This window comes from Macrobrachium nipponense, chromosome 16 (genome assembly GCF_015104395.2).
Source record: "Macrobrachium nipponense isolate FS-2020 chromosome 16, ASM1510439v2, whole genome shotgun sequence".
Lineage (NCBI taxonomy): Eukaryota > Metazoa > Arthropoda > Malacostraca > Decapoda > Palaemonidae > Macrobrachium > Macrobrachium nipponense.
The window spans coordinates 1,764,221-1,785,013 of NC_087209.1; the positions used below are offsets into that span (position 1 = coordinate 1,764,221).

The 20,793-nt window shown below is 47.3% G+C and overlaps 1 protein-coding gene across 2 annotated transcripts in view; it reads left to right on the plus strand.

The window, feature by feature from the left end:
• The window catches only part of LOC135195513 (frataxin, mitochondrial-like), a 46,020-nt gene that overhangs the window by 6,613 nt on the left and 18,614 nt on the right, over nt 1–20,793 (plus strand). For both annotated transcript variants that reach the window (XM_064221747.1, XM_064221748.1), the window contains exons 2-3: nt 9,730–9,900; nt 13,272–13,395. In XM_064221747.1, the coding sequence (XP_064077817.1) occupies nt 9,730–9,900; nt 13,272–13,395 (295 nt within the window). The remainder of the gene's footprint in view (nt 1–9,729; nt 9,901–13,271; nt 13,396–20,793) is intronic.

Genomic DNA, 20,793 nt, shown 5'->3' on the forward strand with positions numbered 1-20,793 from the left:
ACAGCTCTACTTCCAAATGTTCAGCCCATGAGAAGCAGTTCTTCAGGCGGCTTTCCCCTGTGTTTTCATTACTGAAGAACGCCCCGCTTTCATTGCAACTACGACTTCTCACCGGACAGCAATGAAATAGCGGTTAGCGTTTTTCAGTTCATTTGTAAGCACAGGTTATGAATCTTGAGAATCCTTCTCTCGATTCGTCTGTGAAGACGTAGGTTGCATTCAATATCTACCTTCGTCTTCAACGGTACATAGTGTTGTTTCTCCTTAGCTGAGATTCAACAACCATGAGATGTTTTACCTTCAGGGACCTCGGTCTCTAGAAGGCAATTGACTTTCGCCTGTTGGGCACATGCCTTAGAAGAATCATCACCTCGCTGTCCGGCATTGGTGACAACAAATACATTATTTGTTTGGTCTCTCGGCATAACCCTTTAAAGGCGAAGGTCACGTGACTTACTCGGATGCTTTGACAACTTGCCTCCTACCGAACGCAGTCAGTCGGCAGCTGTCAGAACGGCCGAGTCAGTTACGAACTACGCTGTTGACTTAGTTCGGTTGTTTACAGAGCAATCATTACTTCGTTTAATAGCTTGTCACAGTACCCATACCATTGACACCCACCATGGAGTGTCGGTGTCCTATCCACTACCGAGAACTTCGCTGCATGGGGATAGGAGGATGCGAGAGACTTCGTTGCTAACGGACAGACCGGTATGGGTACTGGACATCACCGAAGTAGAGAAGAGGGATAGGTCATGCGACTCCTTTCCTTCTTTTCCTCTGAGGAACTGCATGACTTCTCCTGCGAAGTCAAGCATCCAGGGGATGGGGATCCGTGACGCTCAATTTCGTACCGAACTTCGTAGCGAAGACTCAGAAACCCTTCGGTCCCTGACGATTGGTTCGAGTCGTTCACAATCCCCTCCCTAATGGACTTCACCGCCTTCGATGCGAAGGAGATGCTGCCGTTGTCCGCAAGAACTTCTCCTTGGCGCAGGTACTGAAGGCAGGGGTCTGGTCCAACCAGACCACATGCCCTTCCTTCTACCTTCGGGATATTGCCCACAGGTCCTTGGATCTTTTTCCTTGGGACCCGTGGTGGCTGCTCAACACGTTGTGTAGCGAACCCAGACCCTCGCAGGCTGAACAGCATCGAGTCCTGGTGTGACCGTAAGAATGGATGGTGAATGAGAGTGTGACTGGCTCCTCTTCCCATCTTTTTTCTTCCCCTCTACCTGTGGTTGAGGGACACGGTCGTCACCCTGCTGGATAAGGACAAGATGCAGGTGAGCTACTTAACAGAGCCCCATCCTATCCCTTTCACTAGGGATAGGAGCGTATATCCACCACTTCCTCCAACAAGGGGGAGGAAGTGGATGCCAGCTTGAGACAACCCATACTTTATGTTGCCTCTTGCAAACAGGAACAAGTTCTTGCTTGCTGGTACGAAGAGATACGCTTGCCTCTCTCTTAGTACTCGGCCCAGAGGTCTGACCATTGATCCTGCGGTGCACACCCGATCAATCGACAGAGGCTTGGATCCCTCCCTCGCTCTTACGACCAGGGAGGCATTCCAGGGATGGACGAACACCAGTCTGTTCATCAAAAGACTCAGATTCCTCCCACCAAGAAGTGAGTCTTCCTATTGTTAAAGGACCGAGGGTTTGTATTACGTATCGGAACAAATGACAATTTGTCGAAAATTGCATTTTTCCTAACTATACAAACCTGAGGTCCTTTACATATAGTCCCTCCTCATGCCACCCCTCACTCTGCGTATTTTGCATGGGCCAAAAGCAAAAGTGATTTGTTTACCTCCCAGTCGCGCGGCGCGCGACGATCGGACAAGCAGTTAACTACCGTTCTCCCCTTGTTCGAAGCTTACGACCGTTCCAGCTGCCGCTAGCTACTTCCTATTGTTAAAGGACCTCAGGTTTGTATAGTTAGGAAAAATGCAATTTTCGACAAATTGTCATTTTAGTCACATACTTCCTGAGTAATGTCCATTTTTTCCATAGTAAGGTCACTTCACTAATCGCTGAAACACCAAGGTGTAAAATATTGTAACAAAGCAGTGTTAGTCTTGATCTTAAATCCCAAAGTAGTACCACATGATGCACTGGAACAATGACTTGTTCCGATACGTAATACAAACCCTCGGTCCTTTAACAATAGGAAGGTAACTAGCGGCAGCTGGGACGGTCGTAAGCTTCGAACAAGGGGAGAACGGTAGTTAACTGCTTGTCCGATCGTGCGCGCGCCCGCGCGCCCGAGAGTGAAGAACCACTTTTGCTTTCGGCCGCGGGTGTGAAGGACGTGTTCGTCATCGCTCTCTGCCCGCTTCATCGTCGTATGCTTTGTTTATATTGTGTTTTCTACTAATGGTTTGGTTTGACTTGAAAATGAAACTGTAAGTACACTGTTTTCCATTTTCATTACTTAATTATGAATCACATGGAGCTATCGCCGTAGAGACGGCGATTTCCGCTCTTTTCATGAATTGAACCCTTGAATTATGTCTCGTGCCGAGGGCGGGCACTCGCGCCGAGTCATGTATTTTGGGCGAAAGTGTGTAATTGAAAGATGTAAGTACTCTTTTTCATTATATTTTTGCCCTGTGCGTTCGTTGCCGAGAGCTTGATTGCGCTCGGCAAGAGCCTCTTATTTTGTATGAATAGAATGCAATGAAAGTGGATTCGCAATGCAGTTTTCTTTTCATTTTCATTTATTAATTGCATCAATTTAATTTTGGATCAATTTCCGCTCTTACCCGGGAATTAATCCTTACGATTTATTGCTGTGAAAGTGAAAATAGCAAGTGCAGTATTGTTCATTTTCATATATATTTATGATAGCATCATATTATTATGGATCAAGTTTCCGCTCTTACCGGGAATTGATTTTCCCTCTTTAAGTTCTATGAAGTGAATCGCAAGTGCAGTATTCGGTTTCATTTTCATATTACTTTTTCACTGCTGTGCGGGGGTAGGGGAAGCGAAGGTCTGCCAGGAAGTCGTCGGAAAGCTCTCCCGCGACTCCCTTGGTATCCGATTCTTCGTCTTCTTTCCTGCCCCCCCGCTCAGCTTCCTCGTATTTTGTTTTTGGGGTCTTCCTTCCGTTCGGGGTGGGGCATGTCTCCCCCCCCCTGCGTGAGGGAACCCCTCTTACTAATCTGTCTGTGCTACCGCAGGTGCTACAGCCGTGGGAGACGACCTTGACAGGTATGGACCACTGCGGCTGCAGGGCGTGCTAGCATCCACGATCCGCTGCAGAGTCTAGCGAGGTCTGGGGCGGTGACCTTGGAGTGGTCTCCACTACAACCTTCACGGCCGCTTATGCTGCTTCCCCCCGCTGGTCTACACTCCCCATGCTGTGCGGTGACGCCGTCTGCCGCTTCTAGGGCGGTCGCCGCCGTACCGAGGAGGGGTATGCCGCCGCCGCCTGTGTTTTCCTCGTGTTGCCTGCCCCAGACTTCCGCTGTTCCAGCAGCTCGCCCCTGGACCGGCCGCCAGTACCACGCTGGCTGCCGATGATTCTACGAGGCGATGGCTGGGCCTGCCGTACCTGTCGCTGATGTGGTTCCCGCTACTGGCTTGGCTGTCCCTTCTGTGTTTACCGCTGCCGCTGTTCCTGCCGCTCCTGAGCTGGTTGCTGTTCCTGTCGCTCCTGGTTCCTGCGCCTGTCCATGCTGGTCCTGCCCATGGTGTGTCTTCCCAGTCCCAGGTCCTTCCGGACAGGTGCAGTCGGGCCGTGTTGCTTCGGCAATAGGCCCGACTCCGGCCTGGATGGAGGACCTGACGACTGTCCTGCGTGAGCTGACGAAGAAGAGGAAGGTGTCATCTTCGTCTTCGTCTGTTGCTGCCTCTTGTTCCCCTTCGACTTCTAAGGCCCATAAGCCGAACGAAGAAGAAGCTGCCTCCCCCCCCTAAGAAGTCTCCTTCGGGAACTTCTAAGGGCCCGTCCCACCTCGGTGGGACGGGGGGTCCTTCTGCTGGTCCTCCTGTTCCTTCGGGAGCGGGGCCCGTCTCCCCTTCCGTAAGGAAGAGATAGACGGGGACCAGAGGAGTATCGGTTAGCTCTGGTACTTCCTCGCCTGTTGCTAGCGGCGATGCCGCTACGCCAGGTTCCGGCTCGGTCTCTCGTTCGCGGGAGATCCCGATTGTACGCTCATCCCTCGGGAGACCGTGCAGCCAAAGTTTCGGCGCCAGAGTTCGCTCGGCGCCAAGACCACGGCACGGAGCAGAAGGCTGGCGAGAACCGCTCAGGTGACTCTCGCCAGGCCAGCGGCCGCTCTCGCAGCGACCAGCTGGTAACCGGGTTTTGTTATTCCCCCTAAGAGACTCCTTCGGGTGGAACTTCGAAGGCTCGTCACATTCCGGTGTGACGGGGGGGTTCTTCTGCTGGTCATCCTGTTCCTTCGGGAACGGGGCCCGTCTCCCCTTCTGAGAAGAAGAAGAAGACGGGGACCAAGGGTGTGCTGGCTACCGCTGGTACACCCTCGCCTGGTCTTGGCAGCTCTGCTGCTAAGCCAGGTACCGGCTCGGTTTCTCGTCCGCGAGAAGTTCCGAGTGTACGATCTCCTTCGGGTGACCGTGCAGCCAAAGTTAAGACGCCTGAGTTCGCTCAGCGTCATGACCGAGGCACGGAGCAAGAAGACTGTCGAGACCGCTCAGGTGACTCTCGCCAGGCCAGCGGCCGCTCTCGCAGCGACCAGCCGGTACCTCGGTGGACGTGACGGTCTCTGACCGGCCACGGGTTGAGGCTGGGAAGAGGTCCCCCAGGTCCCCTCGACCGATCGGTACCATCCTCCGGGCTGGTACCAGCGGTTTGACGTGCCGCGGGAGGACGCCTACACCGGTCTCACGGCGAAAGCGAGCTCTGCAGGTCACCTGACCGCCGCTCCCACAGGGACCGGGTTGCGGATACGGTGACAGCAGCAGCTCGTCTGACGCACGGGGGGACCGGGGTCGACGTGCTCAGTCGAGCCGCTCGCCACAGGTGAGCGGCACGGCCAGGCCTGCAGATCGATCCCCACCGCGGGTTGGTGATCGGCTACAGCCCCCCACGTACGCTGGTCCTGCCAGCGAGCGGGGGGGGAGCGTCAGGTCTGTCTCTCCACTACCCTCAACTTCCTCGGGCTACACCGGGAAGAGCGAGGTAGCTAGGAGTGATCGTGAGAGGTGCGCCGCTCACGATCCCGTCACGACGCCGCACGTGCCACGTATGGTCTTAGGACCCAACAGGACGTACTCGCAAGTGATTGGAGGTGACCGTCAGGGGGAGAGGGGGTAGCGTCAGTTCTTGTCTCTCCGATACCTTCAACTTCCTCGGCATACGCCAGGAAGAGCGAGGTATATAGGATGATCGTGAGAGATGCGCCGCTCACGATCCCGTCACGACGCCGCACGTGCCAGGTTTGGTCTTAGGACCAACCAGGACGTACGCGCAAGTGATTGGAGGCAACCGTCAGGGATCTGTTGCTGGTCCTTCTTCTGAAGGAGGAGGGTCCTGGGAGCTGCTCTTGTTGGAGGACTGGACGGTCCTACTCCTCAAGACGCTGTAACTTCCGAGATTCAGAGTAACTTTACCCAGGGTTATTGCACTGATTCGTCAGCACAACGACCGGGGGGAAGGATCGCCGCTCCCACCAGCAGAGCCCAGGTCTCTGCTCGAGTCGTTTTGGGGCCCGAGAGGGAACCCAAACCGACGGTGGGTATGCCGCGATCGCAGCTTGCCGATTCTGTCTTGAACCAGAGTCTCTCGTCCTCCGGACAAGAAGGCTCTCTCAGTTCTGGCCGGTCGATCAAGCTACTTCCACCTCCTCTACTGCGGGACAGCGGCGTTTCTACGTGTCTTCGGAAACACGTATTTAAATACTCCTTCGGTCCTCTGAGAGGTTTCGACCTCGACGAGGACTGGAATGAGTCGGAGGACGGTATCGGCTCTCTCCTGTCAGGTGTCGATCAGCCCCACCCAGACGACGTTCACAGTGGCGGCAGACCCTTACCTACAGTGAGAGTTCGTAACCCTCCTCGAAAATGAAAATTTTCTCCTGACGATACGTTTTCCCAGACTCTGAGAGGCCATCGCCGCAAGGCGATGGCTGCTCCTACTCTTCTCCAACTGCTAGTTCCACTGGGAAAGGCGAGCGAATATCCAATTCCTCCCCCCATTCCCTCTCTCCTTACGGCTACGAGGAAAGGGGAAGGATCCTACAGAGATTCTCTGTAGGATCCCCACGTTGGGGACTGCGCTACCAGGGGGGACCTTCGGGTCCCTACCTGACGTAAGCCCCGGTCGTTGAGGAGGGATCCTGCCCCATTCTCGATTTCTACGGGAATCGAGAGGACCACCAGCCGATATCGTTTGACGAATTCGGTGGGGGTTTCGCAGACTGCTTAGAATTCTACGGAATTTCTAGCGCATTCAGAGTGTTAGAGTTTCTTACGATCTCCAAACACTTAGGCGAGACCACGGTCCAAAGTGAGCGAGACGAGAATCCCCGATATGTTACACGATAATCGGGAACCTCGCCTATGCTCGAATTCCTGGAATTTCTAGCATTAGGAAGAAGACTGCTGCTGAAAGAAGACTATCTCACAGTAGGCGACCAACCTGGAATAGAGAAGAACGGACGGGAATATCCAGTTTGGCTGGAACTATCGTCTTAGTATTCTGTTCACCATTGAAGCTTTCCTTCGAGGAAGACTTCTCCTTCACTCTCTTTAATAGAGAACGAAGGTGGTCGATCTCCAATCCTTATTTTGTTTTCTTGAAGGAAAGAATTGTTCCGACACGGCATACAAACCTTCGGTCCTTTTACAATAGCTAGTACCTTCCTATTGTAAAAGGACCTCAGGTTTGTATAGTTAGGAAAAATGCAATTTTGGACAAATTGTCATTTTATGTCTTTCTCACCTGCTTTGATTGAATAACAACCGTATCTCTGCCCAACAATCACAGACTTAAGTCTCTGATTAACGGGGATTCTCGCATACATGAATGACCAATCTACTGCTGAGAAACGCTAGTATTCATCGTCTTCGGTATTGCGAGAATTTTAAACAGAGATATCTATTCGACTCATCTTTCTGTTTACCGCACGGTAACAGAATTCTGTAATAGTCTCTTGCTGCATCGTATCCCGATAATGCGAATGATTTTTGCGGAATCTGAGTTTGTCCTCAAAATATCTTGTATTCGGAGGTGTACAATTGTTCATTGTTCACCCCGGATTAGCAGATGTATTGAAAGACATCGCCTACTCCCACACCTGCCAGCTCTACTTCCAAACGTTCAGCCCATGAGAAGCAGTTCTTCAAGCGGCTCTCCCCTGTGTTTCATTACTGAAGAACGCCCCGCTTTCATTGCACAACGGACAGCAATGAAATGGCGGTTAGCGTTTTCAGTCATTTGTAAGCACAGGTTTAGAATCTTGAGATTCCTTCTCTCGATTCAGCTGGAAGACGTAGGTTGCATTCATTGCCTACCTTCGTCTTCAACGTCACATAGTGTTGTTTCTCCTTAAGCTGAGATTCAACGTCTATGAGATTTTCTTGCCATCAGGGACCTCGGTCTTTTGAAGGCAATTGACTTTCGCCTTTTGAGCTTATGCATTAAGAGAATCATCGCCGCGCCGTCCGGCATCGGTGACTAACAAATATTTTATTTGTTTGGTCTCTCAGCATAACTCTTTAAAGGGCGAAGGTCACGTGACTTACCCGGACGGATCTTGGACAACTTGCCTCTACTGATTCGAACCAGTCAGTCGGCAGCTGTCAGAGCGCCCGATGTAGTTACGAACTATGCTGTGGACTTAGTTCGGTTGTTCCAGAGCAATCATTACTTCGTCTTAATAGCTTGTCAGTTATGAGTACTGTACATAACCAAAGTCGAGAAGAGGGATAGGTCATACGACTATTCCCTTCTTTTCGTCTTAAGTAACTGCATGACTTCTCTTGAGAAGTCAAGCACAAAGGGATGGGGATTTGTGACGCTCGATTTCGTACCGATCTTCGTAGCGAAGACTCAGAACCCTTCGGTAACTGACGATTGGTTCGAGTCCTTCACAATACCCCTCCCTAAGGGACGTCACCGCCTCCGATACGAAGGTTATGCTGCTTTGTCCTGTGAATGTGCGACGGAGCTGTCTGAAGAAACTCGACACCCAGGATGAGTGTGGACGCCTCTTCATCATTCTCTCGCGTTCCGCAAGAACTTCTCCGTGGCGCAGGTAATGAAGGCAGGCGCCTGGTCCAACCGGACCGCATGCACCTCCTTCTACCTTCAGGATATTGCCCACAGTTCCTTGGATCTTTTTTCCTTGGGAACCGTGGTGGTTGCTCAACACGTTGTGTAGTTAACCCAGACCCTCGCAGGCTTGAACAGCATCGAGTCCTGGTGTTACCGTAAGAATGGATGAGGAATGAGAGTGTGACTGGCTCCTCTTCCCATCTTTTTCTTCCCTCTACTTTGGGTCGAGGGACGGTCGTCACCCTGCTGGGTAAGGACGAGATGCAGGTGAGCTACTCAATAGAGCACCATCCTATCCCTTTCAGTAGGGATAGGAGTAAATATCCACCACTTCCTCCAACAAGGGGGAGGAAGTGGATGCCAAATTGAGACAAACCCATCATTTTATGATTGTCTCTTGCAAACAGGAACAAGTTCTTGCTTGCTGGTACGAAGAGATACGCTTGCCTCTCTCTTAGTACTTGGCCCAGAGGTCTGACCATTGATCCTGCGGTACACACCCCGATCAATCGGACAGAGGTTTGGATCCCTCCCTTGCTCTTACGACCAGGGAGGCACTCAGGGTTGGACGAACACCCAGTCTGTTCACCCAAAAAGACTCAGATTCCTCCCACCAAGAAGTGAGTTTCTTTCCTTTGTGTTTTTAAAAGGACCGAGGGTTTTGTATTACGTATCGGAACAAATGACAATTTGTCGAAAATTGCATTTTTCCTAACTATACAAACTGAGGCTCCTTTACAAATATAGTCCCACCTCATGCCACCCCTCACTCTGCAACTTTTTGCATGGGCCTAAAGCAAAAGTGATTCTTCACCTCTCGGGCGCGCGGGCGCGCGCACGATCGGACAAGCAGTTAACTACCGTTCTCCCCTTGTTCGAAGCTTACGACCGTCCCAGCTGCCGCTAGTTACCTTCCTATTGTTAAAGGACCTCAGGTTTGTATAGTTAGGAAAAATGCAATTTTCGACAAATTGTCATATTACATACTCAAAGGTGGCATGGCAATGGCTAAATAAACCTAAACCTTAAATTCTACAAAACTGACATAATAGTGGACAAAAAGAAAAGGATTTGCATCATTGTTTGTGTTGTCAAAATGTTAAAGTATAAGTAAATGGTAATTTATTAAAAAAAAGGATGCGAGAGGGCACCAAATTATATATTTAATATTTGTGTAAAGATAACAATGACAATGCATTGTCTTCCAAGAAATTTACTCTATTACATTTTGCACACATAACCAAGCCTGCTAGAAAAATTAGGCCAAGTGTTTTTGAGTATATGAATGGGAATATTTGGTGTAAGAAATAGCCAATCATCCAGAAGGCAAGTTTCTAAATAATGAAAAATAGGCTGTTTCTTACTTGGCAATTAAATATTTTATCAAGTTTTGGTCTTGGTTGACCCATTTAGTTGTATGTATGCAGTATTTAAATGATTTTTGATAATATTTCTCACTTTATTTTTCCATTTCAGGATGTATGGATCTTATGCAAGATTTAACCGGATGTGCATTAAGCCTTTTGCCAGTTTTCAGCATTTACACCCAAATCCTCAGATAAGGGAGCCAGGACAAAAAGCAGTGGTTCATCCTGTCTGTTATCAAATTCCTTGTAATTTTGCATCAAGTAGGCACTTCTGTAACAGGTTAGTACAGGAAATTTATGTGTAGTATACAGGCAGTCCCTGGGTTACGACGGGGGTTCCGTTCTTGAGACGCGTCGTAACCCGAAAATCGTCGTAAGCCGGAACGACGTTTGGAAATATGTCTTAAACTAATAAAAAGTTATAAAAACCTTACTTGTAATCCTTTGGTTACACTACATGTTGTTTCCTGTGGTTTTATGTACAACCTGGAGTTATTTTCATAAAAAATGCTGGTTCTTGAAGGTAAAAACTATTGTAATCCTCTGGTGACACTACATTCTTTAAGTTTTATGTACAACCTGGAGTGATTTTGCCAAATCTTGAGGGCTACAAGAACAGTTGATTACTATTTATGTATCATATAGACTAATTAAAGTAAACGTATCTTTAAATAGGCTTATATATTAGTATCAACAAAACATTTCCTGGCATGAGTCAGAGGCTGTTTAATGACACGAACACTTCTCTGTCCTATCTATTCAGAAAATAAACGTTACGTCAATCCCCGAGACCATTGTTGCCAAGACCTCTCTCTCTCTCTCTCTCTCTCTCTCTCTCTCTCTCTCTCTCTCTCTCTCTCTCTCTCTCTCTGATCAAATTACACTGGAACCTTGACATACGATTGCCCTAATATACGAATGTTTTGAGATACAACAGAAAATTTGCGAAAATATATGCTTTGATATACAACGAAATATTTGAGATGCGATTTTACGATGTGATAGTTGTATAGGCGACCGATAAATGGTGTTCAGTCTGTTTGTTGGTGCTGCATCGTTAATACATCGTTGTTTAGTTCGTTGTATTTGTGCCTATTTTTCGTGTTATTTTGTCTATTTTATTATTAACCATGGGTCCCAAAGATAAGGACAAAGCAGGTGATAAGAAAAAACCCAAGAGAATTATTTCGATGGAAGCAAAACATGAAATTATAGCAAAGCATGAACGTGGCGTTCGTATCATCGATTTGGCGAAACGAGTATGGTCGAAATCCTTCTGCAATATCCACGATCATCAAGCAGAAGAAGCTATAAAAAACCTTCAAAGGCACACCATTATTTTCTAAACTAAGAACTGATTAAAAAAAAAAATAAATAAAATTAGTTTAGCATGTTCTTTCATTGTGTTTATTACGTAGTTATTAGTGTACATATGTAATAAAAAGAGAACAAATCGTTCCCTGCCACCCTTCCCTACCTCCTCCCCCTGCTGGCCTCAAGTCATCTTTCGTTGTGGTAAGTAAAATTCCTTTCTTTTTTAATTGATTTTATTAACATTTATTATCATTTATCACATTGCTATGTTATTTTATCATTATGTGTGTTATTACTCGTTTATTTGTGTATAAATTGTGTATATTATATGTAATTTAGCTGTGTTTAGGTGTGGTTTCATAGCGCTAGAACGGATTAATACATATTACATTATTTTAAATGGGAAAAAATGCTTTGAGATACAACTGTTTTGATATACGACGATGGTAACGGAACAAATTAAATTCGTATGTCAAGGTTCCAGTGTACTGGATAATGTGTCTCTTTGGATACTTCGATTTTGCCAAATCTTGAGGACTACAAGAACAGTTGATTACTATTTACGTATCATATAGACTAATTAAAGTAAACGTATCTTTAAATAGGCTTATATTATTAGTATCAACAAAACATTTACTGGCATGAGTCAGAGGCCGTTTAACGAAACGAACACTTCTCTGTCCTTAACTCGGATTGTCGGAAGACGCCTCTCTCTCTCTCTCTCTCTCTCGCTCTCTCTCTCTCTCTTCTCTCTCTCTCTCTCTCTCTCTCTCTCTCCTCTCGATCAAATTACTGGATAATGTCTCTCTTTGGATACTTGGAATTTGCGTTGTAATCTAACCAGAAACTTAGTTTTGTTATTATTACTGGAAACAAGCAATTATTTTTTCATTATTTGCGTTTTTGGACTGTTATATGTAAACTTTGCGCACCGCAAGCTAGTATGTATTCATTCGCTTGGAAACTAGTTCCGCATATGAGGCATCACTGAAAAACATAGAAAAATACGACATAAAAAGTGTCGAAAATCATCATAACCTCAAAATTTTTGTTGTAATCTAACCAGAAACTTATTTTTATTAATATACTGTGCTAAACTATAAAGGATTTTTATCATAGTATGCGTTTTTTAAAAGCGTCGTTAACTCGGAGTGTCGGAAGCGTCAGCGTCGTAACCTCGGAACAAGCGTCGTAACCCAGGACGGATTTTTCCATTGAATATTTAAGAAAAAGCGTCGTAACCTCGGAATGTCGTAAGCCGGAACCGCCGTAACCCGGGGACCGCATGTATACTTTTATATATGCTTTTAACAGTTAATTCCTTGTATACAAAATGCAAGTTATCTAATTCCAGAAGTGAAACCAATTTTAGTCCTCACTGTGCTGTGTCTTCGTAGATGTTGGCAATCATGGGTTGGTGCTCATTTCAGAGTTTTTTCAGTTTTACCTCATAGTACTTTCCAAATATCAGATTTATGATTTAAGCAATACTGTATATTGTTAATGAAGATAAAAAACCATCTAAAGGCGGTGAGGTCTCTCAGGGTTAACTTCTTTCTTATTAATCTTGGTACATGGGAATTATTAGATGATTTGTGGTATGTATGATATTCTACAGATAAACTCTTGTTGGCTGTGTTAGGAACTCAGGGTTAAACTGAGGGTGAATTCAGCTTTTTCTAACTGGTTTTAGAACCCTTTGATCTGCATGGAACTTCATTTTGTAGGGCTGGGATGTTAATAATGTGAGGTTGAGTGGAATTTTCTTAACATACTCACTTTGTAGTGATAACAGAAAATAGACAACTCATCATGTAATGCCATCCCTTCTTGTGTTCTCAACAAACAAATTAAACTGCAAGGTAATATGTATAGGAAGGACAGTACAACAGGGACAGCTCACAGACCTCAGGACTGATTGTTTGATGCTTTCCCGGAAAATGCTTTGAGAGTAGCCATTGCCGTAAGTTCATAGTCACTTGGAATGAAGGTTGAGCGTCATATGATTAAATAGTAGAGTATTTGAATGTGAATAATATTCCTAATGCCTTTATTCTGAAGTAAAAGTTTTCTTTGAGGAAACTCAAATAGTTGTTTATTAGGCTATGGATAGATCATTAACATTTGAACCCTGGACTGAGGCTTTGGTTGATATGTATAATTGGGAAAGAGCCCTCTTATGGGTAGAGACAGTTGAGTTGAGTGTTCTGTGCTGTACCATGATGATTCATGCTTTATTTTAGTGTTATATTTGTTAGCATACATTTCAGAACTTGCCATGGAACATTATTCCCTAACAACCCAATTTTCTGTAATGTTTATGTTATTATTTTTCAGTGCAACATTTGACGACATAACCTATGAGCACATCAGTGATGAAACTTTGGAAAGTCTGTCGGAATATCTTGAGGAACTGGTTGAAACTGAGGATAGTCTTGTAGATGCAGATGTGTTGTATTCTGTAAGTACCCCAGTTGTTGAATGAAAATATATTTCTGGGCTCAGCTCGTGTCGGCCTATGAAAGATCCTTAATATCATTCTTTCTAGGTAAAATTAGCCTAAAATTACCAGAGAAAAACAAAATTAAGAAAATGTCAGTAAAACTGACTCGCTCACTCTTAAAAAGAAGTGTCGGTATGATAATAGGGGCGAGTGTGGAACACTACCACGAGACAAACACCAATTAGAACTTCCTATCAGAATCCCCCCAAGAGAGAGCTGATACCAATGGGCGATGCAGCCTCTACTACTACTACTAGAGGACGCCACGGACAGCAGCGCCCCTAGCGGACATCCTTAAATTTTAGCGCTTCGTACAAGACGCATTTTTCCTTGTGTTGTGCTATCTCAGGATTTATCCTTATTTTCTACGATGGAACGCTCTGCAATTGCCACGGCTAAGTTAAGTAACTCATAAGTAATATTTTACCACTTTTTTATCTTCCGGGTACCAGTATTTTCCTCTTAATAGGTCATATACGGTTCCCCGGTTGTCTCGTGGCGGCCATGCTGCCTCGTAAGAATTCCCGGTCCTCCATACTGGGACTTCTTATACTTATGGGCTTACTTTATCACGTTCATTGTTTTACATCGAGTTTTAGCTAGTTTAGCCCTTCTACCATTCTCTTAGTTCGGTATTTAGGGCTATTATTATTATTTTATTCCGGCCCAGCATCCCGGCTCTTGCTCTTCATCGGCTATCGCTGGCTCCGAGTAGGCTTCTGTTTCTTGGAACAGTCTGCCTCCTCCTGGGCTTCTTTCTCTTTTACTAAAAGTGTCTCTTCCATCTTTTCGATGTATATATTTATTTTATTTAGGGTGTTAGGCTAGCCTAGGTGCTTGTTCCTTGTATTGGTTCAGCTTGGTTCACGTGGCCCTCTCACGGTTGTGTTGCTCGCGGCCTAGGCCACTTGCGGTCACGTGTTCCATCGCACCTTACCCTGCCCCTGCCCTCCCTTTCTGGTATAGGGAGGAGCTGGGGGACCCCTTGGTTGTCTTGACAACCTCAGTCGCCTTCTCTCTCTCCTACTCGGAGGTGGCCAGGGGTTCCTCCCAGCGGGGGGTATAGGGCGACCACTCATGAGGTTCAGGGTCTCCATGCGGGTAGCCGGTGAGGCGGGGGGAGGATAGGCCATCCCTCCCCCCTCTCTCGCCTCCCGCCGTGTTTTGCCGAGACCTCCCTCCCCCCCTCCCCAGTTGCTCAGCCACCCCCTTGCTTATACGAAAGGAGCCTTCCGTCCGCAGCCGGGGCCCACCTTTGGTTATAGGTTACTGGCTCCGCTAGCGGGCGGGGCGGGCACTACTAGTGGTCGGTTGCTTGCCTACTATATCCTTATATCTCTCCCCCGCTACCGGAAGGGAGCTTACTTCTTACCTACGCACTCTTCTAGTAGACGGGTGGAGAGAGGTTTGTTTTATTATTATTAATTTAAGGATATACCCTAATTGTACAATATTTTACAATGAATTGTGTATTATTATTATTATTATCTACCATCCCCGCTATTTTCCGTCGTGGTTTCCATTACCACCACTCCTGGTTGGTTTCCTTTGGTGTCTCCGCCATCAGCGGAGCCATAGCCTAGGATACCATCCTGGTTACCACACGTATTTTGGCGGGGCTCTGGTTTAATCTAACTTTATCGCTCCGGCACCAGCGGAGCATCTGTTAGACTGTAAGTGTTTACTTGGTACTCATGTACTTTTCCACTTACAGGCTACCAACTGCCAGGTCCCAGCGTGTAACGCGACGCTGTTCGACCCCTGTGGACATGATGAGTGTAGGTCTCACGCCCCTGTGCCACGTCCTACAACGAGACGATCGTCTGGCACCCTGAGCCTGCGCCATCTGCTACGACCTGTCGTCAGCTGGGAGATGGGGTAAGTCCGTTATAGGCTTACTATCATTTTACTAACAACCTTTTAGTCGTAAGTTTGTTAACCCTGTTCCACCATTGGCAGCTAATCTCGCCTTTCTTTCAGGCTACCGGTGTGAGGGAAGTCGCCCTCGCCACCCTGAAAGCGTGGGTGGGCGGCTTCGGAAAAGAACGCCGCCAAAGGCCAGCCCTACATTCTGGATAAGAAGCTGGCCGTCCAGATCTTCCCCGCGGGCAAGTCGACGGGCTACGTTGACCCCTTGTCCGCTGCCCCGCTGATAGCCTCCATCCAGCAAGACCTCCAGCAATCCTTTGGGGTCGTAGCCTCCCAGGAGTCGGTCCCGGACGTCGCTGCCCTGGACCTGAACATCGAGCCTATGGCGGTAGGGGGTGGAGGATTTGTTGGTAGAGGTAGGTGTGTCGGGCGCCCAAGGTCTTTCCTTGGGTGCTTCTGGATCTTCTCCTGTCCCCTCTTCTAGTGCTTCATTCCAAGGCTTTGTGGGATCTGAGATCCCTACCTGCTCTCCCGCTCTCTCTGTACCCCCAAAGGCGAAGGGACAGAGAGAACCGAAGACTCTAGCCAAGACGACTTCTAAGAAGTCGTCTTCGTCTTCTTCGGCTAAGAAGTCGTCGACTTCCTATGCCGATGCGGTGAAAGCAAGGCCGAGCTCTTCTCACCCAAAGAGCTCCAGAAGCAAGGCTTCGAAGGAGAAGGCTCGCGCTCCCGCCGAGTCACTGCCTTCTCCCGCCTCCACCGCTTCCACTCCGGCTACGCCGGTAGGGGTAGCAGGTACTAGCACCTTTGATCCCTCTGCTTTTTCAGCAGGGGTGATGGAACAGGTGGGCGTGCTGGTAGGCTCGCAAATCTCCGCACTGGGGTCACGGTTCGAGCAGATGTTGCACAGTTGTCAAACACTCTGTCTCAATCTGGCCAATCAATCCAGGATCTCTCTAACAGAATGAGAGAAAATGAGGACCGAGTAGCTGGGCTATCTCAGGTTCCTCCCCCAGTCTCCCCAGCGTCAAGCACTGGGATTCTTCAACTCCCGCCTTATGACTCTTTGCCAGCTTTCTCTATGGAGAACCCATGGAGAGTAGCTGCCTACGCTCCATTCAAAGATGGAATGATCTCTATCTCGGAGTGTGGAACTCGAAGGATTGAGACTTCGAGTTTACCCAAATCCGGGTCTGACGCCAAGCCTTTCATCGGTTATGCTAGGCTGACGCCAACGGCTCTGACGAGGGAAGACAAGATCTCTAAGGAGTCGGTCTTGTATAGTAGAGATCACGCTCAGCGGGAATGGGTTCACTGCCTTGAGGACTGGGAGTGTACGAACACCAAACTCCAGGCCTACAAGAGTCCCTTCACTATTTTCGCGACGGAAGAGGAGGTTTCTCTTCCGTTTCGCTACGAAATTAGTGGAGAAGTCCCTTCAGGCAGTCCTCAAGGATGAGCCATCCCACAGTGAGGGAGGCGGAGTCTACTTCTCCGCTCTTCCCGGCCTTCGGAGAATTGTGGGGGAGAACTTGCCAGCTAACGTTCACGCTTGGTAAGCTCAAACGGACTGCGCCATGGACCAGTTCGGCGAGGAAACTACCAAGGCTGCCGGATTCCCTATCCAGGCAGAGTTTGATGCGCGAACCAGGTTTGGCAGGTCCCTCAATCCCTTATAATCACGGAAATGGCTGCCCTCTCTTATGCTACGGAACCGCTGTTCAAGATTCTGGCGAAATCTCAGTTCCAGACGGTTCTAACGGACGCTTTTGACTTCTTCCAGGCTAGGAGGAACTGCCGGAAGCATGTCCTACAAGAGTGTACCATTAGGCATGAGCCTAATAGACTCTTGCCGCTAGCATGTGGGAGCGGACTCTCTTCCCAGAGTCCGCGGTTAACGAGGTACACCATGAAGCTGCTAGGCTCACCAGAGCCTTAGAGCTAGGTGGGGTATTTCCTCAAAGAGGAAACAGGCCAATCCGTTTCCCACTGCTGCAAGAAACAGAAGAAGGCTGGTAAGAGGTTCCAGCCATATAAAAAACTCCAGCAACAGCAGCAATTTGTGCAGGCGGTCCCGGTTACCCAACAGGGACAACCTGCCAGTTCAAAGCAGAACCAGCCTATCCTCCTGTTGCCCCGCAATCTCAGCCATCCACTTCCTACGCTATCTCGCCGGCCTTCAACCCTGCATATGAGGCTCAAGGCTACACTCAGCGAGAGGTAGGGCGAGAGGTTACTTTCGTCAACGTGGCGCAGGAAGGGGTACGAGGAGCAGACAGTTCAGAGGAGGAGGGCGTGTGGCCAACCCGCCCATCAACAATGAGGCTCCCCAGGTAGGAGGGAGGCTGTTCCTCTTCCGCCACAGGTGGGGGTTCAGCAATTGGGCACAGAGCATAGTGTCCAAAGGATTGGGCTGGAGTTGGATCAAAGATCCTCCTCCAATCAATCATTCCATCAGATACCGTCAAAGGAATTGACAGATTACGCGGAAGAACTCCTTCAGAAAGGAGCTATTGCGAGAGTCAAACATCTAAAATTTCAAGGTCGCTTATTCAGCGTGCCAAAGAAAGGCTCAACAAAAAGAAGGGTAATCTTAGACTTGTCAAAGCTAAACTCTTTCATTCGTTGCGACAAGTTCAAGATGCTTACCCTCCTCTCGCAAGTAAGGACCTTACTTCCGCGTGGAGCCGTCACATGCTCCATCGATCTTACAGACGCATACTATCATATCCCTATAGCCAGGCACTTCCGCCCATTCCTAGGATTCAGGCTAGGAAATCAAACATTCTCATTCAAAGTGATGCCCTTCGGTCTGAATGTAGCCCCCAGGGTATTCACAAAACTAGCAGAAGTGGTTGTTCAACAATTGAGAGCTCAGGGAATCATGGTAGCAGCATACCTCGACGATTGGTTGATCTGGGCACCAACAGTCGAGGAATGTCTCAAAGCCACCAAAAAGGTAGTTCACTTTCTGGAACATCTGGGGTTTCAGATAAACAAAACGAAATCCAGACTTACTCCGGAATCTCGTTTTCAGTGGCTAGGAATCCAATGGGATTTGTCTTCCCACAATCTGTCAATTCCAGTGGCCAAACGGAAGGAAATAGCAAAATCTGTCAAAAGACAATTTCTCAAATGCAAGCAAAACGTTCAAGAAGAAACCAGGAGAGAATCCTAGGGTCTCTTCAGTTTGCTTCGGTGACGGATATCCTTCTGAAAGCAAGGCTGAAAGATATAAAATCGAATTTGGCGGTCAAGAGCAAACTCCAAATATCGAGACAAGTTGTCAGTAATCCCTCAGATCCTCCGCAACCAACTACGGCCTTGGTCAAAAGTAAAGAACTTAGCCAAGAAAGTACCCCTTCAATATCCCCTCCCAGTGTTAACAATTCACACGGATGCATCCCTGTCCGGATGGGGGGGATACTCTCAGTTCAAACAAGTTCAGGGGACTTGGTCAGTTCAATTTCGCCAGCTCCACATAAACGTGTTGGAAGCAATGGCAGTATTTCTTACACTGAAGAGACTGCTTCCCCCGAAGAAGTCTCATCTAAGGCTAGTTTTGGACAGTGCAGTAGTAGTTCATTGCATCAACAGAGGAGGGTCCAAATCCAAGCATGTGAATCATGTCATGATAGCCATCTTTGCTCTAGCAAACAAGCACAAATGGCATCTGTCTGCCACTCACCTGGCAGGAGTAAGGAATGTGATAGCAGACGCCCTGTCCCGGTCAGTTCCTCTGGAATCAGAGTGGTCTCTGGACGACGGGTCATTCCAGTGGGTAGGCCGGAGAGTCCCAGGTCTTCAAGTGGATCTCTTCGCCTCACAAGCGAACCACAAGCTCCCTTGCTATGTGGCCCCCAACCTGGATCCTCTGGCTTATGCCACGGACGCCCTGTCGTTGGATTGGAATCAGTGGAGGAGAATTTATATTTTTCCTCCAGTGAATCTTCTCTTGAAGGTCCTAAGCAAACTAAGGTCTTTCAAAGGGATAGTAGCTCTGATTGCTCCGGACTGGCCCAAGAGCAACTGGTATCCTCTCCTTCTGGAATTGGGTCTCCGACCTCAACGGATCCCCAATCCCAAGCTATCACAATCAGTACAAATGAGGACTGTGTTCGCTTCCTCAGGAATTCTCCAGACCCTAACTTTATGGACTTCATGAAGTTTGCGGCTAATAAAGATGCTGATATTGATCCACAGAATATTCTCTTCCTGGAATCAGATAAGAGAGAGTCAACCATTAGACAATATGACTCAGCTGTTAAAAAATTAGCATCTTTCTTGAAAGAATCGAACACTACAACCATGACAGTTAACTGGCGTATATCCTTTTCAGATCCTTGTTTGAAAAAGGTTTAGCAGCTAGCACTATTACCACTCATAAGTCGGCTTTGAAGAAAATCTTTCTTCAAGTAGGTTTTTTCAGATAGATCTGACTGATTCTTATTTCACATCTATCCCCAAAGCCTGTGCTAGACTTAGACCTTCTCAGAGGCCTACTACAGTTTCATGGTTCTTAAATGATGTCCTCAAACTAGCTTCAGATACTGACAACTCAGCTTGTACATTCATAATGCTCCTGAGGAAGACATTATTCTTATTAAGCCTAGCCTCAGAGCTAGAATTTCAGAACTGTCGGCTCTATCCAGGGATGCGGGTCATGTGGAATTCCTCCCATCAGAAGTTCTACTTGCTCCGGATCGTAGCTTTTTAGCTAAAAATGAGGATCCTCTTGCAAGGTGGGCTCCTTGGAAGGAAGGTTATCCCACTTGAACAGGATCCTTCTCTCTGCCCACAGTATCAACTCTTAGAGCCTTTCTATCTCGTACTTCTTCAAGATCCTCAGGTGCTCTCTTCATGAGAGAAAAAGGTGGTACCTTGTCAGTAAAAGGTATTAGACAAACAAATCCTTTACTTCATTAAGCAAGCCAACCTGAATCATTGCCCAAAAGCACATGATATCAGAGGAGTAGCCACCTCGATTAATTATTTTCAACATATGAATTTTGAGGATCTTAAAAAGTATACTGGATGGAAATCCCCGACAGTCTTTAAACGGCATTATTTAAAGTCCTTGGAATCTTTAAAGTTTTCAGCAGTAGCAGCGGGAAACGGATAGTTTCCCCTGATACTGTATAGTAGTTGTAGTATAGATCCAGGTCTCCTTTCTACCTACATCAACCAACATGCCTCACCCTATCGCAGCTACTCGAATATCATAGCCTTAGCCGTTGAATCATATAGTGGATTGTCCCTTATTTTTTTGCTAGGACACCCACACTTGTACTGATAATGTACTTCAGTGTACCTACCCTTATTTTTATGCTAGGGTAGGACACAATATGTTTGTATATATTCACCATTTTTGTATTTATGGTGAACTTCAGTGTACCTACCCTTATTTTTATGCTAGGGTAGGACACAATATGTTTGTATATTTTGCAATTATTGTATTAATGATGGATTTCAGTGTACCTACCCTTA